Source organism: Oryctolagus cuniculus, chromosome 13, assembly GCF_964237555.1.
Source record: "Oryctolagus cuniculus chromosome 13, mOryCun1.1, whole genome shotgun sequence".
In the NCBI taxonomy this organism is placed as follows: domain Eukaryota; kingdom Metazoa; phylum Chordata; class Mammalia; order Lagomorpha; family Leporidae; genus Oryctolagus; species Oryctolagus cuniculus.
The window spans coordinates 79,533,482-79,560,303 of record NC_091444.1 but is presented as its reverse complement, the minus strand read 5'-3'; the positions used below and the strand labels follow the sequence as shown (position 1 = coordinate 79,560,303).

At 43.8% G+C, this 26,822-nt stretch overlaps 1 protein-coding gene across 1 annotated transcript; it reads left to right on the top strand.

Annotated features, from left to right (window-relative positions):
- The first annotated feature begins 572 nt into the window (after nucleotides 1-572).
- On the top strand, nucleotides 573-26,701 carry ASB13 (ankyrin repeat and SOCS box containing 13). The gene is made up of 6 exons (XM_002721688.5): nucleotides 573-942; nucleotides 14,924-15,111; nucleotides 16,274-16,424; nucleotides 18,739-18,873; nucleotides 24,044-24,235; nucleotides 24,940-26,701. Exons 1-6 carry the CDS (start codon nucleotides 900-902, stop codon nucleotides 25,065-25,067), a joined length of 837 nt encoding a protein of 278 aa, XP_002721734.1. The 5' UTR covers nucleotides 573-899; the 3' UTR covers nucleotides 25,068-26,701.
- The last annotated feature ends 121 nt before the right edge of the window (nucleotides 26,702-26,822 follow it).

Here is a 26,822-nt window from a genome sequence, read left to right as displayed (position 1 = left end):
TCCAGTATTTCTTAACTGATATTTTTAGGACACCTGCTAATATTTTGAGTCCAGATAACTTCTACATTTGTGCGAAGTACACGTCGGAGTGAGTGCAGACTCTAGATGAGGTTGCAAGGAACGTTGGCAAGGTCAAGTCTTTTGAATATTGGAAGCTGTTTTGCAACAAAACAAAACAAGTCCAGTGACTCAGAATCATTTGGGAAACAGCTTCCTCATTTTTGCTGGGCTTGTGCCCCAGTTTCATCCTCTAAGAGTTTAAGTGACACACTGAATTAAAAATTGTAAGGGAAAGGATTTTAAAAAATTGGATGTGGACGACTTGAAATTTTCCATTAATCTTCAAAGACAAAAAACAACCAACCAACCAAAGGTTATAAACACTAGTTCTGGCAGAAAGCATTTCTTGAAAGTTAATGCATGGAAGAACTCAGGAGCTTTCAATGTAAGGGATCTAAGTTTTGGCAGCTGGGCACGTTTTGTACATGTTCACACGTTTTGCACGCATGAACACATGTTTTGTGTACGACCTATTTTGCATAAGAACACATAGACGCATAATTTGCAGATGAGCACCAGTCCATGCTTTGCACACGAATACATGCTTGCACAGGGCGCACGTGTGCAGGTGGACACGTTTACAGGGACGCACGTTTTGTAACAAAGCGCGGCGGCAGCGTCAGAGGAGTGGGGCCTCCAGAAATAAGCCAGAGGCTAGTTGGAGTCTGGGGAACAGCGCCAAACAGCGGGAACTACAACTCCCAGCGCGCGGTCACCTCCGGCCGACGTGCGGCCCCGCGCTGAGATTGGCTCCGCCCAGCGGCCCGACTCGACCGGGCTCAGGACCCGGCTCAGCTCCTAGAGCCGAGTGCCCAGCCACAGAATCGCCCAGCGAACGCATGGAGCCCCGGGCTGCTGACGGCTGCTTCTTGGGAGACGTGGGTACGTGCGGGGCGCTGCAGAGGGCGCTGGGCAGGGGTTTGAGGGGCTGGCGAAAAAGGGAGGACCGCCGGAGCCGGCTCTGGAAGACTGGAGAAGCGCACCTAATGGTGATGGCTTTGTCCCAGAGATGGCTGGTGAGCCCTGATCCGAATTCATGGTCAGGGGCGTTTGGGTGGTGGGTGGGGGGAGTGATTGGAGCAGAATCTTGCTGATCCTGAGCATCTCGGACGGAGCCCCGGGTGTCTCGCCCCAAGTCCCAGCGTACTGCAGGGTTGGCTGTTCATCCGTGTGGCGCACCAGATGTGGGGTTTCCGTACCGCAAACCCACCGGAGCGCCGCACAAGTTGGAAATGGGGGGCATGTGTGGGGTCGTGGCCCAGTTGAGGAAGAGTCAGGAAGTGTCGCGAGCCCGTTTTTCTGGGCAGCCCGAGCAGCCAGCCCATCGAGGGAGCAGAAACGCCTCTTTGGCTCCTATGAGGCCGTGGTGCAGTGTCATGAGCATCCTACGGACACAGCTGGCTGTGGCCGGAATCCGCCTCAGAGTGAGGGTAGCGGAGAGACCTTGGGATGTTAGGGCTCACTCGGAACATTGTGACCTTACTTCAGGATGCCATCTTTGCTAAATGGCAGCTGGGCTAAAACTGATGAATGGGTGCAGGGACTTCCTCTCAGAAAACGAACTTTTCCCTGGCTATGGAATAATAATATGGCAAATAAAATGAATGGCCAAAGCGCTTTGAGACTCTGGAAAGGAGGGGGGAAAAGGAGGTATTTTTTACACTGCTAAAAACAGCAGTGCAAATAAAAGCAAAAAACATTAAGGCTGAATTTAACTGAAGAGGTAATTGCAGTCATAGCAAGGCAAAGATATTTTAATTGATTTTTGCAATACAACCACCTTCCACAGGATCAAAAGCATTTAATAAGCATCTGCTTTAATCTGGCGTTCCACCTCAGGCAGGCACAGACTTTTACCCTGACAGTGTAATCTATATTTGATTGGCTCAGTTGAATAAGTAATGAACAGCTAACCACTGAAGTCTATTTTAGCTGATAATTTAATATTTTTAATATTTTTGTTTCTGTAGAGGGTTTGGTACCCTGGCATCACTTGCAAGCATGTTTTCTACAGTTTGTTAAAGAATATTCGTATAGAAGAAAAACACATTCTAAACTAATGGATGTGCATCTTCTATAGTTCATGAGTATTTTTGACATTGCCATTGTTTTATTCAATGTAATTCTCCAAAAATATGTTCTGCCAATATTTTTATTCCCAACCTAATGAATAAGTTGAATATGTTGGCTCCTCATATAGCAGTGTTATCCCTGCAGACAGAGAGGCTGCTGTGGGAGCTTTAGCCCATTTTAACATTCTGACCCTAATTTCTATACAAATCATAAACAACTCAACTTATAAAAGCTTTCCATTTTGCAACATCTCACAGATGTAATGATTACAGAATTTTATAATATGGCCTTTTCAACAAGTACTAAGAATTTAGGGAGAGTCACACCCTAAAATGAATCCAATGGTTATGATAATTTAAATATAAGACACATCATTATTAATCCAATTAATTGTCTACTTGCAAAATTGAAAAGTGATTCCCATATTCAGCATCCATGTGCAAGAGCCTCTGACTTGGAAGTTTGGGGCTGACAGAAGAGGAAAAGAATGACTTAGGGAATTTGAGGATCTAAGCAAGGTGAGCTGCTGATGCCCTTCAGCAATCCTCAGTCAAAAACTTTTTTTTTCCAATAGAGCAAAAATAGTCTTTTATTAATTTTTAAAGAATTTATTTATTTGAAAGTCAGTCGCAGAGAGGGAGACACACACACACACACACACACACAGAGGGATTTTCTATCGACTGGCTCACGCTTTATATGGCTGCAACAGCCAAAGCTGGGCTAGGCCGAATTTAGAAACTTTATGTGAGTTGCCCACATGTGTGACAGGGGCTCAAACACATGGACCATCTACCCCCTGCTTTTCCAAGCCGTTTGCAGGGAGCTGGATTGGAAGTGGAGCAGCTGGGATTTGAACTGGATGGTATAGTCGAAGGCAGCTTTACCTGCTAAGCCATAATGCTGGTCCCCTCAGGCAAGAGTTCTTAAGTCTCTGGGGTATCCAGAACCTGAGGTGGCGGGAGAAAAAGGTGAGACAGTTAGTTCCTGGGACTGAGATAAAGAGCCACTAATTTGCCTCATTATGTGTGGGATACTGACTCCAAGCCTTTCGATTGTTATTTTTATTGATAATTTAGAGGTGAAACCAAGGTCACCCAGCTAGAAAGTAGAAAAGCTGAACTTACACCCAGGTGTTGTTTTTTGATTGTTGCTTGTTTGATGCTAATATGTACTCTGATGGATTTGTAGGGCTCCCTGGAGTCCTGGGATGATTTTGCGAAGTCTGCTGTGGGTTTTTAAGGGGACCTGGGAGCACTTTTATACATATTTGTGATCACCACATTCTACCACATCCATTGTGAGAAATGTATTTGCCTTAGGTTTGTACTTCCTGCTTAGTGATTTGAGAGTCCCAGGAACATATATGCAAGTTTATTTTTCTGATGAGTCTGGAGAGTTTTTAAAAATATAATAGTGTTGGCCGGCGCCACGGCTCACTAGGCTAATCCTCCGCCTATCGGCGCCGGCACACCGGGTTCTAGTCCCGGTCGGGGCGCCGGATTCTGTCCCGGTTGCCCCTCTTCCAGGCCAGCTCTCTGCTGTGGCCCGGGAGTGCAGTGGAAGATGGCCCAAGTGCGTGGGCCCTGCACCCCATGGGAGACCAGGATAAACACCTGGCTCCTGGCTCCTGCCATCGGATCAGCGCGGTGCGCCGGCCGCAGCGCGCTGGCCGTGGCAGCCATTGGAGGGTGAACCAATGGCAAAGGAAGACCTTTCTCTCTGTCTTTCTCTATCTCACTGTCCAATCTGCCTGTCAAAAAAAAAATATATATATATATATAATAGTGTTGAAACTTCTTTGAGAGATTTAGATAATCACTGCCCTGGTTGGGAGTCAAACATCATCAAAACCTTCTTGGGTTGGGTTTCTGTTTCTGAGTTAGAGAAAGCTGTCCTCTGGAAATTTTAGAAAATTCCTTTATTATGGAGAAATCCTTGGACACTATGTCATACTGCTAATAAGAATGTCTGAAAGAAATGAAAAGCACATTTGGCACAACGGTTAAGATGAAACGTTGCTTGGGACATCTGCATCCCATATAAGAGTGCCTGCTTTTGAGTCCCAGTTTCACTCTCCATTCCTGCTTCCTGAATGCCACTCTGGGAGGCAGTGATGATGGCTCAAGTGATTGAGTTTCTGCCATCCATTTGGGAGACTCATTTAAGTACCTGACTCCTGGCTTTGGCCTGGCTGTTGCAAGCATTTGGGAAGTGAACCAGAAGATGGGAGATCTCTCTGTCTCTGTGCCTTTCAAATAAATTTTTTAAAAATGATAAAAACAAATCCATTTAAGATTTCCCTAACACCTGATGGAATTCTGAAGCAGTCACTGTGGTCAGTAGCAGTTGCCATCTGTAGAGGTACAAATCTATTTTAGGGCTATGGTTTTTTTTTTTTTTTTTTTTGTTTGTTTGTTTGTTTGTTTGTTTTTGACAGGCAGAGTGGATAGTGAGAGAGAGAGACAGAGAGAAAGGTCTTCCTTTTGCCGTTGGTACAAATCTATTTTAAATTTTTGGCATAACCCTGCCGCCTTGGAGAATGGGGAGGACTTGGGAGATTATTCAGCTGGGGATCAAGGCCAGTGGATGAGAGTATTGCGGATATCTTGGGCTAGAAACCAAAAGTCCTTTAGGAGGGGAGGAAAGGAATAGTGCTCTAGGAATTTGGTTCTGGGATATTATAGGAATTGAAAATGTAGAATGATACCCTTCTATGCTAGAGAACTCACTGAATCCTGGCTGCAAATTGGAATAACCTGAGTGTCTCTAAAAAATGCTGACTCCTGGGTTTTGTCCCCAGAATTCTAATTGTTCTGCGGTACAGTCTGGGCACCACACATTTTAAATATGTCCCAGGAGTTCCAACATGTGACCAAAGTTGAGGACAACAGAATTAGAGAAAGTCTTATAAAAATGTGAACCTACCTGCAGTAGGTCTTTGGAAGTAGGGAGGAGAATAGAGCACAGCCAAGCACTCCAGTACAAAAAGAGGTACCTTTCTGGTGCAGATTTGAATTCATAAAATCAAATTGTAACAGCACAGTGAGAAATTTCAGATTCTTGATTGTTTTCAGTCATCCTTTGTTGAGTCCTTCTGTGTGCAAGCTTATAGTAAGCAGAAGTATGTTAAATAAATAGTTCCTTGCTCCACTGAAGATTGTTGTGCTGCAGTTACATTGCTTTCCTATGGAGACACTGTAGACACCTTTATTGTTCTTGGGTTTGCTTCCCAAAGCTTTCTAGCCAGGTGTTTTCAGTTTGTTTTTTCAGATGAGTTACTTCTCTGGAGGGCTTATCATTTCTGTTTATCCTTAGTAAGCCCTATTTTCAGAGGCTGATTTTTTTTTTTTTGAGATTTACTTATTTATTTGAAAGCCAGAGTTACACAAAGAGAGGGAAAGACACAGATTTTTTTTTTTTCATCTACTGGTTCACTCCCCAAATGGCTGTAACAGCTGGGGCTGGACCAAGATGAAGCCGGGAGCCTGTAACTCCATCCATGTCTCCCATGTGGGTGCAGGGGCCCAGCCACTTGGGCATCTTTATTGCTTTCCTAGGTACATTAGCAGGGAGCTGGATCAGAAAGTAGAGCAGCCAGGACTCCAACTGGTGCACCTGTATGGGATGCAGATGTTGTAGGCAGTGGCTTAGACCACTGCTCCGTAACGGCAGTCCTAGAGGGTGATTAATTCCAAGTTGTAGGAGTGGGTTTCGGGTAGCCCTCTCTATACTCATTTTTATAATGAATTAGGTGTGTAAAAGGGCAGCATCTTTCTAAATGAACAGGTAAGATAAAAATAGTGTTTTTTTCTTACCATGACTTGTATGTTCATTGAGTTTTGACTTTTCTTTTTAAGATTTATTTTTTATTTATTTGAAAGGCAGAATGACACAGAAATAGGGAGAGGTAGGGAGAGAGATCTTATATTTGCTGGTTCACTCCCCAAATTACCCCACAAAGGCTGTGGCCAGGGCTGGGCTAGGCTGGAGCCAAGAACCTGGAACTTCATCTGGATCTCCCACATAGGTGCAGGGGCCCAAGCACTTGGGCCATCTTCTGCTGGCTTCCCAGGCATGTTAGCAGGAAGCTGGATCAGAAGCAGAGCAGCTGTGACTGAAATCACTGCTCAGATATGGGATGATGGCATGACAGATGGTGGCTTAACCTGCTGTGCCACAATGCTGGCCCTGAATTTGGCACTCCTGAGAACCTGGTTAAGTTGCTTTGAGAAACTGGGCTGATGAAGGCTGCTGGCATCTAGTTCCCGCTCCTTGTGAATGAGATAATGTTGTACTCAAGGCCCCTGCAGGGCCCAGGCTAACTGCAGCTTCCTTGCCTCCTGGGAGAGACTGTACCTTGGTAAAATATCTTACATATTTTGGTTTTTAACAGATTTACTTTCCCATTTGTATTGGTGAAATTTAAAGCTGAGATCAGTGCTGATGTCAGCCAAGAGTTTAATTAATGTGATATGGTAAAATCTGACAGAAAGGAAGGAGGAAGAAAATGTTTTCTCCCACTTCTACTTTTTCTAAGTATTTAAATCTCATCAAAATGCAGTCTGAAACAGTGCATTAAAGCAAAAAAGTGAGCAAGGCCAGACTGAAAAGTAGGTTCCTTTAAGATGCACAAATCACCAACAGCTATTTGTTTTCCATTTTTTAGTTGTCAAATACACATAATATAAAATTTACCATCTTAAACATTTTTAAGTGTACAGTTGAGTGGTGTTAAACACATTCATAATGTTGTGGAACTATAATCACCAACCATCACCATACTTCTTTTCATCTTGTAAAACTGACACTCTGCACTCATTAAATTCCCTCTTGCTCCCTCCTCCAGCCCCTAGAAGCCACCATTCTACTTTTTGTTGCTATGAATTTGACTACTCTATGGACCTTGTATGCAATCATATAGTAATTTTCTTTTTGAGAGTGGCTTATTTCACTTAGTATAATGTCCTGAAGTTTCATCGATCTTACTCCATGTGTCAGAATTTCCTTCCCTTTTATGGCTGAATAATTCCATGGTATGTGTACCCTACATTTTATTTATACATTCATCCATCATTGCGCTCTTGAGTTGCTTCCATGTTTTAGCTATTATAAATAATGCTTTTTTTGTTTTAAAGATTTATTTATTTGAAGGAGTTACAGAGAAAGTGAGAGATGTTCTATCCACTGGTTCATTCTCCAAATGGCCACAATGACCAGGGCTTTGCCAGGCTGAAACCAGAAGCCTGGAGCTTCTTCTGGGCTTCTAGGTCTCCCAGATGGGTATAGGGGCCCAAGGACTTGGGCCATCTTCTGCTGATTTTCCAGGTGCATTAGCAGGGAACTGGATTGGAAATGGAGCATCTGGGACTTGAACCGGTGCCCATATGGGATGCCACACTGCAGGCCACAGCCCGACCCGCTTTGCCACAGTGCTGGCCCCAGTAGCAGCTATTCTAAATAGCAGAATTTATAGAAGTGATGAAAGTTTTAGTTATTTGGCTCTCCTTTTCATGGTTGACATCCGTGGACAGTCTAGGCTCAAGTGATTGGGTTTGCTAGTAGGTAAAGGTGAGAAAACGCTTTTAAATTGCTTTGCCTATTGGCTTCTTAGTATTTTACCAAACCTACAATTTTTTTAAAAAGATTTATTTTATTTATTTGAAAGGCAGATTTACAGAGAGAGAGAGAGATTGATTTTCCATTCACTAGTTCACTCTTCAAATGGGTACAATAGCCAGGGCTGGACTAGGCCAAAGCCAGGAGCCAAGAGCTTTCTCTGAGTCTCCCACATGGATGCAGGTGCCAAGAATTTGGACCATCTTCTGCTCCTTTCCCAGGCACATTAGCAGGGAGCTTGATTGAAAGTAGAGTGGGCCAGCGCCGCGGCTCACTAGGCTAATCCTCTGCCTATCGGCGCTGGCACACCGGGTTCTAGTCCCGGTCGGGGCGCCGGATTCTGTCCCAGTTGCCCCTCTTCCAGGCCAGCTCTCTGCTATGGCCCGGGAGTGCAGTGGAGGATGGCCCAAGTCCTTGGGCCCTGCACCCCATGGGAGACCAGGAGAAGCACCTGGCTCCTGCCATCGGTCTCTCTCTCTCTCATTGTCCGCTCTGCCTGTCAAAAAAAAAAAAAAAGTAGAGTGGCTAGGACTCGAACCAGTGCCCATATGGGATGCTGGCATTGCAAGCAGTGGCTTTGTCTGCTATGCCACAATGCTGCCTCAAACCTACAATTTAAACTGGTTTCACATACCTGCTGAAGCTAATAGATGCTCAAAAAGTAGATTAGGCAAGTTCACCTGTCCTATCATAGCTGCAGTTGATTTAGTATATTTTTAAGTACAAACACAGACAGATTCATCCTGCTAGAAAATAAAGCAGAATTCTGCATGGTTGGGTAGTTTTGGATCTCATTTAAAGGTAGCCACAATGAGTCAAATATCAAAGGAACTTTTTACTGGGGGTTTGGCTGTGTGAGGTGGTACTTGGCAGAATTATGGGGAGGCTGTAATGGACATCTGTAAATACCTGTGCATTTCCAGAAATGGTGGCCTGCTAAGGGTGAGGAGTCAGATGTCTATGAACCCTATATGAACCCTATCTGCCCATGCTGCCAGACCCAGAACCTCTCAAAACCCACAAGGAATGATAACAGAGAAAGACTATTCAGATAGAAAACCAAAGCTACCTGTGCTTCCTTTCTGTGTATTAGAAACCAGTGGGGGCTGGCACCGTGGCTCGCTTAGTTAATCCTCCGCCTGCAGTGCCGCCATTCTATATGGGTGCCGGATTCTAGTCCTGGTTGCTCCTCTTCCAGTCCAGCTCTCTGCTGTGGCCCGGGAGGGCAGTGGAGGATGGCCCAGGTGCTTGGGCCCCTGCACCCCCATGGGAGACCAGGAAGAAGCACCTGGCTCCTGGCTTTGGATTGGCGTGGCTCTGGCCGTGGCGGCCATTTGAAGCGTGAGCCAATGGAAGATAGACCTTTCTCTCTGTCTCTCTTTCTCACTATCTAACTTAACTCTGCCTGTCAAAAGAGAGAGAGAGAGAGAGAGAGAGAGAGAAAGAAAGAAAGAAAGAAAGAAAGAAAGAAAAAAAGAAAGAAAGAAAGAAAGAAAGAAAGAAAGAAAGAAAGAAAGAAAGAAAGAAAGAAACCAGTGAAATGCATTTGAGAATTTGGTATTTGGCTGCTGCAAAGGCAAAGCTAGTTCGTGTTTGGGTCACAACCAACCTGCTTGTGAACAACCAAATCCAAGAATCTCAGTGATGCTGAATGTCCCTAAGTGGTGTTTGGTTTTGCATTGGGGTAGAAAATGTGCCTCATGTCAAATGGGCCATTTTCTAAATATGGAACACACAGCACAAACATGCAAGTGTGATCTTGGTACAGTAGGAAGATGGCTGGTTTGAAAATCAGCAATGACAGTTTTTTTTTGTCATCTTAGGTATGTCTTCTGCTCTATTTCATGTTTTCTAAAATGAATTAAATGAGAGATTACACAAGATTTCTTGTTAGTTTTTCCAAAGTAATATTTAATAAATATAATATTATACATAGTTTTAAAAATCTAACAGAACTGTCACTATACCAGAAGAGGCTCACTTCTTGGTGTATAAACATTAAAACCTCCACTAGCAGTTGTTATCACACAAAATAATTTATTTGCAGCAAATAGGGGACCATAGGAATGATTTTGAAAGTGCTGACTCCCTGAGCAAGGGGCAGCAGGTATCTTTTATTTTAGAGGGGAATGAATATGGAAGAGCGGATGTTCTTGTCTTCACATGCAGGGGTGGGCACAAGTTTATGCAGGTGCAGTTCAGAAATATGCTACCATATACATCACATTTTAGTGTGATGAGGCTTGAGCTCCTTCAGGATGGAGATCTTAGTGTGAAATGAAGGGAAAGGTAACCTTTGGACACTTTTTTCACTCTTATTCCCTGGTGTAGGTGTTGCCCTTACCATAGGGTCTGGATCAGTTCAGGAGGATTGGTGGTTGCAGCTCTTTCTGCATCTTAACTGAAAAACCTGAGAAACAGGCCAGTGCTGTGGCATAGTGGGCTAAGTTCTGCCTGTGGTGCTGGCATCCCATATGGGTACCACTTCTAGTCCCAGATGCTCCTCTTCCAATCCAACTCTCTGCCATAGCCTGGGAAAGTGGTAGAAGATGGCCCAAGTGCTTGGGCCGCTGCACCAGTGTGGGAGATCTGGAAGAAGCTCCTGACTCCTGGTTTCAGCCTGGCTATTGCGGCTATGTGGGGAGTGAACCAATGGATGGAAGACCTTTCTCCCTGTCTGTAACTCTACCTCTCAAATAAATAAATAAAATCTTAAAAAGAAAAGTAGGATTCTGACTCCTAGGATGATTAAATAGGATTATTTATATAGTTATATATGAGTAAATAACGTCTCAGTGGGGGGAGAGAAACAAAGACATAACTCATTTGTTGTGTTCCCTGGTATAAATACTCACCCTGTGGCTGATTTCATGCTGCTGGCAGTGTCCAGCCGGCAGAATTCCTGGCTCTTTAGTAATTGACTCTCTGGAGCTGGCTCTGACTCCACGGAATGACTTATGAAGAAGGCAGGGCTCTAGTCTCAGAGGACTCAAGAACTGAGCAGGTAAATTGGCAGGTACCCAGTCAGTCACTAAGGACTTAGATAAGGTTTGAGTAACTGGGACTGGAACTTGTAATGGAACAGACCGTAGGACAAGCACATGAGCCCAAATAGGACTAATAGAACAAGTAATGATGATAATGGTTCTGTGGTGGTCATAGCATTTGTCACGTATTGAATATTTATGGGTAACAATACAGAACAGTGCCCAGGCATTATTTCATTTAGGCTTCACAGGCACCCGGTGGTATGCACATAAATATCTACATACTGTAACTGAAGAAACAGAAGCTTTGAGAGGGTTAGTTGCCACTGTGACAGCCTACAGTGACAGAGATAGGATTTGAATTCATGAGATGAGCTGTATGGTCCCTGAAATTGGCCACTATATACATCATTGCCTAAGAGCAGGCTGATACTGAGACCCTTGAATTACTCAATTAAGACTTCTCAATCTCAAAGGATAGGCTAGGTCCTATCGCAGAGCCTAATTGTCAGATGTGAGGGTGTCAGGGCCTCAGCTAAAGGGTAAGAGGGAGGTGTAGGAGCACGGAGCCAGAAAGGTCCATGCTTGGCTTATGTGCTAAATCAATACGGTCATATCTTGGGCAGAAGGGTAGGAAGGATGTTATCTAGCACATGCCATTCCTTATTGAAGTGACCTGAGTCACTTCTGCAGTTGTCCAGCAGTAGATATATAAATGACATTCATTAAATTCTCTGGCTTTCAAGGCAAAGGTTTTTGCTTAGTCATTCATTAGCCTGGACTTGTAAGAAGCAGATAAGCACCAGGAACCACCTAAGTATCACAGTGACCCTTAACCGAAGCACAGGGAAGAGGCAGGGATGAGCTGAAGTCCAACTATCAGGACTGGATCACAAACCACCAAACACCCTGTTTTCTATGGGATGCAGCCCTGCTTTTGTTGCAACACAAACCCTTTTAGTTGATGCACTAGCCCCTGTCATGACCAAGTGAGCGAACATAACCTGTGTTAGGTTTTAAGTCACTGGCTGGGACAAGGGCAGATTTGTAAAGGGATTGGAAAGTGGTTATTATTCAGTGGGGCCAAGGACAGACCCAACTATAGGGATAGGAATTTCAGTCTGAGAAGTAAAAGATGCTTCTGTGGAGTATTTATTCATTTGAATATCTGTGTGCTAGAGATCAGTCTGCTGCGGTACTATCACTTAGCCACCCATGGACCACCCTCAGGAAAAAGCTAGGAAGAGAAGAATGCAAGCCAGCCTGTTGGTGCAAAGATGGCATGAAGAAGGGCATGGGTTGGTGGGCTGCATGCTTGGAAGGCTTCCTGAAGGAGCAGACATTCCACTCAGTCTTAATGGATGAGGAATTGGCTCACTTAGCTGTAAGGGAGGTGGGATGGGATTGAGATGGGGTGCTGAGGAAGGCATTCCAGGCAGGGAAGGAGGCCTGAAACCATCAGACACTTTGAGCCGTATGGAGTTGGAGACAAATGTGTGTGTCATGGGGTGAATTGGGAGTGGCCACAGAACTAGATTTTGTTCTGGAGAAAGGAGCCTTTGGTAGATTGTGAGCAGGCTCCAAGTGACAGACTTGTGAGTTAGCTGCATTAGGGAGAGGGGAATGAGAAGGGGGCAGGGATAGGAGACCAATTATGTGGTGGCAGCAGCTGGGATTTAGGGGCAAATCTCTAATCCCAGAGGGATCTTGACAGAAGAGCTAGGGTCTCAGATTTCAAAGCTTCAGTCCTCTAACGGATGTGGTGCAGTGACTGGGGAGAGGGAGACACAAGGTCTGGAAACAGCCTGTGGTCGGATCTGGCCACTCAGTTTACTAACTTATCCCGTTTCCCATGCTCACTCTTCATAAATGTATGTTGCCCTTCCCCCTACCTTTTCATTTTCCCAACTCATTCTGTGAGGTGACCTTGATTATCAGTATTACCTTGTTACCAAACCAGACAAATATGTTACAAGAAAACTACACATATGAATGTAGATGCAGAAATCCTGAACAAAACACTGGCAACCCAAATCTAGCAATATAAAGGGCTGTACACTATGACCAAGTGGATTTATCTCAAGATTGTGAGGTTGACCTAATGCCTGGAACCCAATTAATATAATATGATACATAGATAGAGTTAGGGGGAAAATCACACATAGTCACCTCAGAAGTTGCAGAAGAAGCATTTGACAAATTCCAATGCTCTTCATATTAAAAACACTCAACAAACTGGAAATAGAAAGGAACTTTTAAAAAATAACTAGGTGAGTTTTTTTTTTTTTTTAAGATTTATTTATTTATTTGAGAGGCAGAGTTACAGACAGACAGGCAGGCAGAGAGAGAGAAAGAGAGGTCTTCCATCCACTGGTTCACTCCCCAAATGACTGCAAAGCTGGGACTGGACTTATCTGAAGCCAGGAGCCAGGAGTTTCTTCCAGGTTTCCTACACTGATGCAGGGGCCCAAACACTTGGGCCATCCTCCACTGCTTTCCCCGGCCTTAAGCTGAGAGCTGGATGGGAAGAGGAGCAACTGGGACTTGAACTGGCACCCATGTGGGATGCTGGCACCGCAGGTAAAGGCTTAGCCTACTACGCCATGGTGTAGGTCCCAGAAAGGAACTTCGTCTTTTTTTTTTTTTTAAGATTATTTATTTATTTATTTGAAAGAGTTACACAGAGAGAGGAGAGGCAGAGAGAGAAAGAGAGAGAGAGAGAGAGGTCTTCCATCTGAAGGTTCACTCCCTAATTGGCTGCAACGGCCGGAGCTGCGCCGATCCGAAGCCAGGAGCCAGGAGCCAGGGGCTTCCTCTGGGTCTCCCACATGGGTGCAAAGGCCAAGGACTTGGGCCATCCTCTACTGCTTTCCCAGGCTATAGCAGAGAGCTGGATCGGAAGTGAGGCAGCTGGGTCTTGAACCAACGCCCATATGGGATGCCAGAGCTTCAGGCCAGGGCATTAACCCACTGCGCCACAGCGCTGGCCCCTGAAACTTCTTAACATAATGGAAAGCATCTATGAAAAACCCACAGCTGACATCATTGTCTTAGCTTTTTATTACTATGCCTAAATACCTAAGACAAGCTACTTTTGCAGGAAGGAGATTTATTTTGACTCTCAGCTTTGAGACTTCACAAGTCCAAGACTGGACAGATTCCATTGGTTAGGCGGTCTTGTAGGGCTGAAGAAGGACAGTTGTGGAGTATGTATGGAGGAAGGATCCCGTGCCTATCCCATGAGCTAGGCCCAACTTGGCTTTTACAACCAGTCTTCTGATGAGAGCTACCTTCCATGGGCCAGCCCCCAAAGACCCAGAGATCTCCCATTAGGTTTGTTGCCCAAACATATTAATCGATTAGTTGAGTTTCTACCTCCTTTAGTACCATGAACTTGTGAATTTGGGATTTCTAGATAACTTCATGAGTTGGGGAGCCAAATCATATTCAAACTATGATACTCAACTTTTTTTTTCCATATGAGCTAATTTTAATAATTCAATCTGTCCCATGAAAGATGGAAAAGTAACTCACTACCATCATGAATATTTAAAATCAAATCAAAACAAAAAACAACCCCCCAAAAAAGGTTACTAAGCAAGTCATTTAAGTTCCATCTGAGATTTGGACACTGGCACCAGGACACAGGAAAACACTTTTGAGTTCCTTTTTCATTCTATTCCAAGTCCTCACAGTGAAACCGAGTGAAGCAAGCATCAGCACACACACAGATTTAGGTAGTCTGTTGTGAGTACACACTGCTAATTCTTAAGTACCCATCTTCTCCAATAACTTGCTTTACTTTTTGATGATTTATGCTGCCAAGAAGAAAATAATCCAAATAGTGAACATGTATAGTTTTAATGTGACCAGGTTAGAATTCAGAGTACCATTCAAAATCTGTAAAAATATCTTGTACTTGCTAATCCTTATCATATCTGACTTTTCTTTAAGCTTTTGCAATTAGTAACACTCAACCTTAACCATGAAAGCTTGAAAGTTTTCCCTCTAAGATCAGGAACAGTACAAGGATGTCTCCTTTCATGACTTTGTGCAACATTGTACTAGAGGTTCAAACCAGAGCAATTGGGCAAGAAAAATAAATAAAAGACATCCCAATTGGAAGAGAAGAAGAAAAAGTACTCTATTTACAGAAGACGTGATTTTGTACACTTCCTTTCCAGGTTTCTGGGTGGAACGCACCCCTGTACATGAAGCCGCCCAGCGAGGTGAGATCCTACAGCTGCAGCGGTTGATTGAGAGTGGTGCCTGTGTTAACCAGGTCACAGTAGATTCCATCACACCCTTGCACGCAGCCAGTCTGCAGGGCCAGGCAAGGTGTGTGCAGCTGCTGCTAGCAGCTGGTGCCCAGGTGAGTGGCCTTTTAAGACAGACTCCTAGCATGGCTGCAGCTGCAGGAATGGATGAGACTGACTCAGGAGACCTCTAGAGGGAGGGAAACTGCAAAGGAAAAGCATATGTGCTAGAAGCCCAGGCAGAGAGGGAGGGGGCTGTGTCAATTTCATACTGAGGACTGGGAAGCAAAGTGCCAGGAAGTGTTCATGGACTAGACTATTAGGAGCATTGGTGACTGAAGAGAAGGCAGTTTTAGCAAAATGTCAGTAGGAATGCTCTACTCTGCAGTGAGCAGGGCCCAGACAGGCCAGCTACATCCTAGACTCTGGGTGGGTAGACCTGGCTGGGGCTGCAAAGCAGCTGCTTAGGCTTGAAGAGAAGGGATCCCGCCTCACGATGACTCAGAGGATTGCTAGCAAACTGGCTCTTTGGAAAAAAAAAAAATGGACCAAAACTTCTGTTTTATTGCTTTCCCTGGTAGAAATCTTCATACCGTCCTTGGTTTTAAGCTGCCAGCTCTTTCTGGCTAGCACAATTTCTGTTGAGCCGGCAGGAGCCTGCCCTGTATCGCCCTGGAGGAATGCAGGGCTCCTCTGTCAGAGTTCAGATGGGTGGAGAAGAATTGAAGGCAACGCACTGTTTTCTCTTTCCAGAAGCTTGGAATGGAATAAGTTTCATCCTGTACCTAAATAGAAGCTGAATTTGGAAAAATTCTAAGTAGAATTTTTCAATTTTTCAATTAGGGAGTTGCTTTTTCCTGGCCTGTGATTTTCACACTAGACAAGGCATGTTAAGCAGTCTCAGGCATCTTTCTAGCCAAGACTTGAGTTAAAACCCATTTTTTAATATCCTGCCTCTTGTAGCTTGCAACCTAGGGCTCTCCTTTCCTGCTCTGTGTTTATTCAGTGTTTGAGGTGGTGTTGAGGGTGAGGCTGGGCTTATTCTGCCCCAATAGAGAGGAGCCCCAGTAGGATGACTTTTATATTTAGGAGGCTAAAAAACCTCCTGTGTCTTTCTCTTTTGAACTCCCTTGCCTACCTCGGTGCCCTAGCACATGATAGCAAGCCATGATTGCTTCTGAGAAATATCTTTGCACAGATGAATCTGCACCAACGTGAAAGCAAGTTGCATGGCATTTCTTCCTGCCCCCTTGATACTTGTTTCTTCTTCCTCGTAAGGTGGATGCCCGCAATATTGATGGCAGCACCCCTCTCTGTGATGCCTGTGCCTCGGGTAGCATTGAGTGTGTGAAGCTCTTACTGTCCTACGGAGCGAAGGTCAACCCACCCCTGTACACAGCATCCCCCTTGCACGAAGCTTGCATGAGTGGTGAGTTGGTGGATGGGTGGGCTGGCCAAGCTGGGCTCCAGAAGTTTCTTTGCTTTTTTTTTTTTTAACAGTTTGATCTTTATTTTTTAAAAATAAAATTAACTTTCATTTAATAAATATAAATTTTGAAAGTACAACTTTTGGAATATATTCCCCCCATAACCTCCTTCCCATGTGCAACTATCCCATCTCCCATTCCCTCTCCCATCCCATTCTTGTGAAGGATTGATGCAGTGTAGACAGAAGTAGAAACTCCTGTGTTGGTGGAGAAGCATTCTGTGTCCCTGTTGCTCAGCTGTGCAGAGTCGAAGTTTTTCCTCCTGGAGGGAAATTCTTCACCAGTGCTGGGAGGCAGTGAATCCTGTGATGCCTGCAGGTTTCTCCTTCTCGATGGAGTCTCCAAGTGTCCTTCTGATGTGAACACTGGAACTCACTCAACTCTATAGCTGATCTCTTAGTATTTGCAGTGGTTTGTCTGCAGGCTTCTCATCTGTCTAGATGAGATGCAAGACCCAGACATGATTGGGCCTGGGCACATTCAGAGGAGAGGATTGACCTTTGAGGCTCAGGGAGGCAGTGGGATTTCAACCATCCTCAAAGAAAGCACAGACTTCAGATGGTGCAAAGATAAGAAGAGGGCCTTTTCAAGCACAGGGAAAATTACTTGTCCTGTCTCACTAGTTTGCAAGTTCCCAGTGGAAAACAAGAGATAGGACTTGAAACTTAGGGCAAGATCAGTTGGTGGAAATTTTTTAAAATGAGACAAAGAAGTTTAAATTCTACTCTTTTATGGAAAGGTTGCAAATTGTGGCCTCTGTATATTTTTAAAATTTATTTTAGAGAGAAAGAGAGAGGGAAGAAGGGAGACATGGAGGGAGAGAGAAAGAGAGAGTGCTTCTAGTTTGCTGGTTCACTGCCCAAATTCCCACAATAGCCAGGCCTTGGCTAGGCTGAACTTCGGAGCTGGAAACTCAATCCAGGTCTCCCATACGGGAAACAGGGACCCAAAGACTTGCATCATCATTGCTGCCTCCTAGGATCTGCATTACCTGGAGCCAGGTGTTTAATTTAAGTACTCCTATGTGGGATGTGAGCCTCTTAACTGGCATCTTAGCCTCTAGGCTAAATGCCTATCCCTGTAACCTCTATTTTGATTGGTATTTGGATGCATTTCTCTGGGATGTGGGGTGTGAGGTATGCCTTCCTCCTTGGGGCCAAATGGGGGTGTTCCTCCCTACTGCCTTACCCCTAATTTTCTCAGTGATATCATCTTTTGACACTGCAGGATTGTTGCTGAGAGGTCTTAGAGGTTTTTGAGCTGGTATTGAATGACAAGGTAGCAAAATATTGAAAGGTTATTTTAGCAGCCATCTGTATAGAGACAGACTAAAGTCATGGTTGGGGAAATATCTTGGAAACAGAAGGATGAGGTTGGGCCATTGTAATGATCTATGTACATTGTACTTAGTATCTAAAGTAGGATGATGTTGTGGTATGGATTCCTTTACAAGGTTTGGGGGAAGAGTCAATAGGATTTAGTTGTATCAGAGAAAGGCACAAGTGGTTAAAAATAACTTGAGTTTGAGCTGGGAGTGATGCCGCTGGCTGAGAGGAATTGGCCAAAAGCAGAGATGGTGGGAGAGGAAAGAGGACTGTAGTAGTTGAGATATCCAGAGAATAGCCAGTTTTAGATGTGGGGCTCAGTTTCAGGGTTAGAGGTAGAAATTGGGTAGCTACCAATAGTGAAGAAGAGATGAGAGGATAGGCCTGGGGCAGAATGTGCCAGGAAGAGAGGCAAGAGGACACCAAACTTTGATCCATGCTGCATTCAAGACACAAGAAGCCAAGCCAGGGAGAAGGTGGCAGCCTCAGTATGGCTAGAGGGCAACCCTTATGTTGGTGGGAAAGTCCAAGAGAGTTCATCCAGGAGGCAGGATTGGGATGCCAGCAGCATGTTGTCATCATGGGCTGGACACTCCCCAGATGCAGTGCAGGGGCAGCCAGGACTCTTCTGTGTCCATTCCTGGAGAGGGTCCCAAATCTGTTCTCACAACACAGCCCTTTTGTCCCTCTGCCATGTAGGCTGTGAAACATCCCACTTCTCAAGAGAAAGGACAAGACAGCTGTTCCTTGGTTCCCTAGGGCCACATGGGGTCATAAACTGCTCCTTCAGTTGGGATATATACATTGTTTCCCCTCATGTTCCCTGCAGCCAAATTCAGGCTGATTTAGAGCAGCTGCTGTTTCTGTCATGCTTACTATGTCCAGTCTATATATCCATGAGTGTTTTCCATCCTTTTCCATTTATTTTAAGGGAGTTCCGAATGTGTGAGACTTCTTATTGACGTTGGGGCCAACCTGGAAGCACACGATTGCCATTTTGGGACCCCTCTACATGTAGCCTGTGCACGAGAGCATCTGGACTGTGTCAAAGTGCTGCTCAATGCAGGTGCGTGGGTGTTTACCTGAGCTGGTATTTACCTATGTGGGTGAGAGCCAGCTGTCAGGATCAGACAGACCAGGATTTGAATGTAGGTCTCCACTTGCCAGCTGAGAGCTTGGGTCTCAATTTGTATGTCTATAAAACTGGAAAAATAAACTCATTTTGCAAGATTGTTGGAAGGATTTGTGATGATGTTTTCCCTGGCCCTTCTGTGTAGTTTGTGCTCAACAAATGTTAATGATTATTTCTGGGGGAATCAAACAACTGTCTGCTTGATAAGGCTGCTTTCTGAATCTGAGAGATGAGGAAATAATGGGAAAAGGAGTCTGCTGTGTTTAAGAGAATGGAGCTTTTGGAATTGAGGGTGTCCAAAAAAGGCTCAGGATAGAGAGATTGCCAAGATGGGGAAAAAAAACCAAAACATTCAGCCAACTGAAGGTTAGCGACAGGATCTGCCTACATCAGATTTAAGATGTTGCCAAAGAGAATATTGGCCAAGGGTTTTAATAGGAATCAAATTTAAAATGTTTGAGGGAAAATTGTAGCTCAGCCATTTCATCAGTGCTGACTGTTAACCTAGGATAAAAAACAAAATGTTCAGAAACAGAAAGATATGAGTTTCCCTCAGATGACAGCCATTTGAGTTTAAGTAATGTGGAGTTTTCTTTTGGAGGCTCTTACTTAAATGAGCCATTTTGGAGTCTTGCAGTGGAAAGATTAATTTTGTGTAAGGCTTGTTAAGGTTTCTAAACATTTTTATACCGTGATGAGATATCTTGATTAGAAACAGACATCAGTCTTCAGCCAAGCTCTCCTCTGGTGGCTGGATCCATTTGTGCCAATGTGGGGCAGTATTATTACTGTTGTGCTCCATTCACTCGGTACATGCAAATTCAATTTTTTCTTCAGTTTCTTTTTGTGTGACTGCAGGGAAAGAATCAACTTATTGTTTTAACACAACGTCCTTTCTGTATTGTTTAGGACCTTGTATCATTTGTGACTCCTTTGTAAGGAATATTACATCTATTGCACCTGAGTAAATAGTGTATTTACTGTTTAAGGATATTAATTGGTATTAAGGATATTTATTGGTTCATTTAACTTAAAAGATGAGAAGTAGAGACGGTTTAGGGTCAGCCTGACCTGCTTTTTCAACAGTGTCACCAAGTTCTCCCTTTCTTTGATTTTTGCAACTCTACTTTTCTCCATGATAGCTTTACCCAGGCCTGGCTTAGGAGGAATGGTCAGACTTCACTTTTTGAGGCTCTGATAATTTTTTTAAGATGTATTTATTTTGAAAGATGAAGTGATAGAGAAAGATCTTCCATCCACTGTTTCATTACTCAAATGGCCACAACTGCCAGAGCTGATCAAGGCTAAAGCTAGGAGCTTGGAACTCCATCCAGGTCTCCTGTGTGGGTGGCAGGGCCCAAGCACTTGGACCATCTTCCACTGCTTTCCCAGGCACAGTATCATGGAGCTGGATCAGAGGCAATGCAGCTGGGACTCAAATAGGCATTTCCATATGGGATGCCAAGTCACAGGCAACTGCTTAACCTGCTGTGTCACAATGCCAGCCCTCTTTGACAGACTGGAAAAATCTGTCCCAGATGTCTTGGGCACACCTCCCCTCATGTCCTGTTGGCCCGAGTTGGACCCTAATGTCCAAACCTAAACAGAGGCTTTGGCTTGAACTTTTGCCACATTCTGATTGGCTTACATGGGCCATGCCCCTAAGCAAAACAAGTGCATACAGGTGCTTTCACAGGTGAATCAGAGAGGGCCTGGGGACTTCGTCAGAAGCTGAGTTGTGTTGGGGACTTCGTCAGAAGCTAAGCTGTGTTGTGCTCCACAGGATGGACACAGAGGTGGTTGTTCTTTTTGTTTCCTTTGTAGGCACTGAGGCCAAATCAAGGAACTAGGTTATATTTGCAAAGGAGGAGGGCTAGGGAAGGTGAAAGTCCAGTTATTAAGGTGAAGTAATTTTTAATCTAATCACTAGTAGTAAATATTTAACTCTGCTGAAAATATTCAGAAGTAGTGCTGTCATTATGCTGCCTTTCTCTCAGCACAGTGCTTATCACAATTGTTTTACAGTTTATTGTTGCAAAAAGCATGTAGTGGGCTATCTGTGCTTATTCTGCTGGCTCCTGGCATACTAAAGAGTATCAGGGAATCCCTTCACCTTGCCAGCCATGATTTTGCTTTGAATCCACTTTTATCTCACGTTGCTTTGAAATCAAGATTTTGGTAATGAGCCAATTTTGACTTGTTTCTCTGAAGCGTGAAGCTGAGAGTTTTTAATGTCCAGATGGTTCTGTTTGTTTTGCTGGCTTCCCTCTCTGTCTCTGTCTCTTTCTCTCTCAGTTCACATAAAACCACTTTCTTTCCCCGTTTACCTCCCTTCCTTCCATCTATTGTGCCTGTACTCCCTCTCGTAATATGTATCTGTTTGTGTTTTATTTCTGTGTTTTTGTAAGATACTAATCAGTCAAGGCACACATTTTGAATGGAAATAAATGGTACTGGGTTATGTATCTTACTCTATTTCTTAATTACCCAATTCTATACTTTCAAGGTCCATCTGCATTCTGTGTGCATACCTGGCCTGGTGTTTCTAACTGGTGCTGCTGATTTCAGCTTCCTTCCATATTCACCTTCTTCAGAAGATGCCAGCACAGATTTTGGAGAGATCCCATTGTATGCCTTGGGAAGGCCACCTCTTTGCAAAAGTCACCTTGCCCAAGTCTTGTCTAAAGAGCAACCTAGCAAACAGCAAGAAAGTGGATGATTTTCAGAGCTCTTTCCAGCCAATTTTCTCTCTGACCATAACAGAGTAGTTTTGTTTCCCATGTGTCTCTTTCTCCTTTGATAAAATAGAATCATGTTCCTTCTTAGTTGGCAAGAAGATGCCAGAATTAATGGCAGGAGAGCAGGTTACTTGGACTTTAGTTCTGTGAACTTTACAATTTGTTTTTCATTGCAGTAGTGCTCATTGTAGTTGTACATTTAGCATTCACAGTTTGCACTTGCATTGATTGCAGTACAGTTAGATTTATTTATTCCCATAGGTAAGTGTTGGAAGAAAACCCCTGATGTGAGATAATAGATGTTGCAGGGGAAAATATTTCACTTATCTAATTTATTGCTTTTTATTATTGTTCTCATAATACATTTCTGTCAAATTAGATAACTTTACTTAGATATCAAGCCATTTTATTGACTTGAATTCTGAGTTTTGGCTATGGGAAATGGAAAAAAATTTTCTTTGCTTGTATTATCATTATAAAGCTGAAAGCAGGGTTTTTTTTTTTTTTTTTTTCAAAATTTGGGGGAACTAAAAGGTATAATAGCCATATATTCACTTCATTTCAATGCACTAAAAATAAAGATTTTGATAAGAACACAATATGTAAGCTGTCATTCTTAGAGCATGGCCATCATTGATTCTATACAATGGCATCTCCTGGAACCTCAGAGTTTTTTGTTTTTTTTTTGTTTGTTTGTTTGTTTGTTTACAAGAAATACCATCATCCTTGACGTCTTTAGAATAGAGAAGGAGATTATAAAGGCATTAGAAAAAAGTGTTTTAAAGAAGCCAAGAAAATAGCCCAATAAAATCTTCTGAAACTACCATTAAGTGGTGACATATTAGTGTAATGATTTTTTAAAAAAAAAATTCTTGCTTTTTAAAATAAATTATTTAGGAGACACACATACATATGCACACACAGTGATACTATTTTCGGAGGAGGTTGGCTACAGACAGGGAGCTATCACTCATCTACTGCTTAACTCCCCAAATGCCTGCAACAACTGGGCCTGGGTCAGGCTGAGCCCAAAATCTGAGACTGCAGTCCTGGTCTCCCATGTGGGTAGCAGGGACCCAACTGCTTGAGCCATCATATGCTTCTCAGGATGTGTGCATTAGGAGACAGTTGGAATCAGGAGCAGAGTCAGGACTCAAACCCAGGTGCTCAGATGTGGACAGTTTAATTGCTAGGCCAGATACTCACTTGCTTTTGGTAGTATTTTGCTTTTGGTAATATTTTATTGTTTATAAGAAAGATTTACTTATTTAGTTGAAAGGCAGAATTATAAAGAGAGAGAGAGACAGAGAGAGACAGAGAGAGAGGTCTTCCATCTACTGGTTCACTCCCCAAATGGCTGCAACAGCCAGGGTTGGGCCAGGACAAAGTCAGGAGCTTCATCTAGGTCTCCCATATGGGTGCAGGAACCCAAATACTTGGGCCATCCTCTGCTGCTTTCCCAGGCACATTAGCAGGGAGCTGGATCAGAAATGGAGTGGCTGAGACTCAACTTGCACTCATATGGGATGCTGGTGTTTCAGGCTGTGACTTAACCTGCTACGCCACAGGAGCAAACTTTAAAGAAGTTGGTGTTCTTTTTTCCAAAAAATTTCTGAGACCCCAAGAAACCCTATTATATAGAATCAGTGATGGCCATGCTCTAAGAATGTGTTTACACAAATTGTATTTTTATCAAAATCTTTATTTTTTAAATGCATTGAAAAGTCCTGTATTTAGCTATTGATTCTTTGCATTTTCCTGAATGTCTACTAGAAGGATGCAGAGGGCAGAGTTGAATTCATAATTTAATCTTTAAATGAACTCTGTCACCTTTTGGGTACATTACTTGACTTGTCTTTATTCTTTCCTTGGTAGAAGAATATATTTAAGGAATATTCATTCTTTCATTCCACCAATATTTGTAGAGCATTGTGCTGTGCCTATAGTAGGAAGAAGCAGTATGTGTGTTCAGGGACAAGCTTGGGTCCTGCGATGACTCAGCCTGAGCCTCCAGAAATCTAAAGATTGGTGAGACAGTCAGCATAGATTATCGGAGCTAATGTTTCATTCATGAAGAAGGCTTTTGTTTTGTTTCTTTTTCTTTTCGGTTCTATATCCAGTTCTATTTCTTCATTATTGTTAATTATCTTTAACCTTCTTCTCATAAAGAAAAGTACGTGCTGCTTTTGAATTTTGAAAAACATTTTTGAATAAGCTACTATCGAGTCCGTCTTGATTTTGTTTTCTGGGTGGGAATTGTTTTGGCAGCTGTTTTTGCTGTGCTGAATAAAGATGAACAAGCCAGTTTTTCTCTTGGCTCCAAGTTCTTTCCTTGGTGACATGTGTTCTCCGCGTTGGGCCTCCAGGGGCCAACGTCAATGCAGCAAAACTTCATGAGACAGCCCTTCATCATGCGGCCAAGGTGAAGAATGTTGACCTCATTGAGATGCTCATTGAGTTTGGAGGCAACATCTACGCCCGGGACAATCGAGGGAAGAAGCCATCTGACTACACGTGGAGCAGCAGCGCCCCCGCCAAGTGCTTCGAGTACTACGAAAGTGAGCCCTGGGCCAGACCACCAGCCACCTCCATCTTTCAACTGGGGTCCCTGGGTTACTAGTTCTCCTTAAGCTTCCACTCCTTGAGGGCTTCATCTTTAGTCCTGAACCCCAACCTTCGCCACTTGGACGTGCATTTGAATACTTTGTCTGCTGGAGCTGTCTGGGCTGATGTACCAGTTCTTCCTGGGTTCCCTGTGGCTTGTGAATACTGGTGAGAGTGGAGCCTCTGGCCCAGAGCAACAGGAGCTGACCACTAGCATCTACTCTGGTCCCAACCCCTTGACCTCTGCCTTCTTTGGGTGGATATTTGACAAATGAGCCTACCAGCTGCAGATTAGTTCTTTGTTGACTATCTTTGTGCTGAACTATCATACTGTGGCTCAAAATAAAAAACAAAAAAAAGAAATACTCAAAAGACCCCCTCAAAACATATCAGAAACCCAGATAGACACCCCCAAAAGCTAATGCTCTCCCAAATGCAATCCCAGTGGACATTACCCAAATTCTATCTTTTGATCTTCTTTCCTCGGGTCTCTGGAGATCCTTTGTGATAAACTTTCAGAGAAGGCATCCTGGGTCCATCCTATTTCCAGTGGTAAAGGGAAGATTTTCCAACTCCATCCCAGTGTTTTATTAGACTGAAAGATGTTATGCTCCTTCCTGAAACTAACCTCATGTACCTCTTCTTTCTCTTTTTCCAGAGACACCCCTGACCCTGTCACAACTCTGCAGGGTGAGCTTGAGGAAGGCTACCGGTGTCCGAGGACTGGAGAAGATCGCCAAGTTAAACATCCCTCCCCGGCTCATTGATTATCTTTCCTACAACTGAACTGCAGGAACACGGACCAGGCCAGGCTGGAGACTCCTGGATTGCTGCTCTTACTGTGCCCAGCATCAGGCTGGAGAGGTTCTTCCTGTTTGTCTGAAACCCCTAATTGCTATGGATAGAACATTTGTTTGAGTCCCTTTGCAGCCCTGAATCCTGAACCCTGAACCCTGGAGAGTATTTCCAAGGCCTCGAGCTGGCCTGTGTCTCAGATCATAGTTGCAAGTGTGACCTTGTGCTGGCGGTCTGGAATTTGTGCTGTCATTCCAACATAGACCCAACTGTCCAGCCCTCTTTGCACTGACCTTCCCCACAAGCACTCACAGGACAGACAGCTCAGGGAGCACAGGGGAGGCCAACTGGGGCTGGTAATGCAGGGCATGGCTGTTGATTTTCATGTCTGTGGTCTGCCACGGAAGTACCAGGACCATCTCTGACTCAGCATGAGGGCAGCTCTCCATGTTGAAAGGGAGTGGTCTGTGCTCCAGAAACTGAGCCCATGGTAGATTAGGATCTGACCACGTTGTCTGGGATGGCCGCTCTGCCGACATCCTGACACCTGGATGCTTTTTCTGAAGCAGCAGTTGACACTTTCTAAGGCCTACCTGTGCCCATGTGAATCTATCACTCAGGGGTTTCATAGTAGTCTTGGGAAATGGCTTTAGCTCTGTGTTCCCCACTACCAGCAATGTTTCTTTGGAAGTTTGTTTTCAATATTAGGTGTCAACTCTTGGAATAAATTTTATGTGGGATTTAAAAATATGTTTAGAAGTTAGGTAGGCTGTAACACTAAGGTTTCATGAATGAGCCAGTCAATCAAAAGGTAATATGAAGGCATGTTAGAATATATTCTCTTAGGCAGTCATTTCCAATGTAAAGGGTTATTAGGAGACCCTTTTGGGATTGATTTTCATCAACTATTTACCCACTCTAAACTTCTTTCTAACTGCTTGAAGCTATGAAAATGGTAGAAGTTGGGGGCATCTGATGGGCCTTAGCACCCATAACCCAGTGGGCCCTGGCACCCATTTATTCATTGGTTTTACAGATACTCATGGAACATGTGTTACACATCAGGCATTATTCCAGTGCTTTGAACAACAGAGGATGAAGCTCATCAGCCAAGGCAGGCATTAGTGCAAGTACATTTGGTTTCTGTGGGAATGCAGAAGGCATCAATGTGAATGCTGTTGTGGGTCATGAATATCTTAAAGACAGTGTACTTAGAAATGGGAACGTGGACTAGAGACTGAGCTAGCCCAGGTGATGCTAATTGTGCCACGTGACCAGAGGCATCTCTCCACATGGTTACTTGGGTGGGGCCACAGATCAGAGTATTTTCCATCTCTAAGGCTTTAGTCATTATTTTAGGGCTTCATCTTATACTGAGAAGAAGAGCCACTTGCCACTTCTGTTGCATTAATTCTTAGATACAAGTTCTAGGTGAATCTGTGTCTGCATGTAATAATAGTTTTTTTTTTTTTAAAAAAAAAAAAAACAACAACAGAGTACTGCCCTTTCTTTCATCTTTGTAACAGAAACTTGCCTCTAGCAATGAAATCTGATTACCTCCCCACACAATATAGCACTTAATACAGAATCTTATTTGCTCAATAAACATGGCCGCATAAAGCTCATCCTTGCGTTCACCCATTTCTTAACACTGAAATAGGCTTCATCATGTTTGGTGAAGAGGGGTCACTCACACCTTTCTGCCTCTTTCCCTAACCTCTTCATGCTGACTTTAGCAAGGCACTG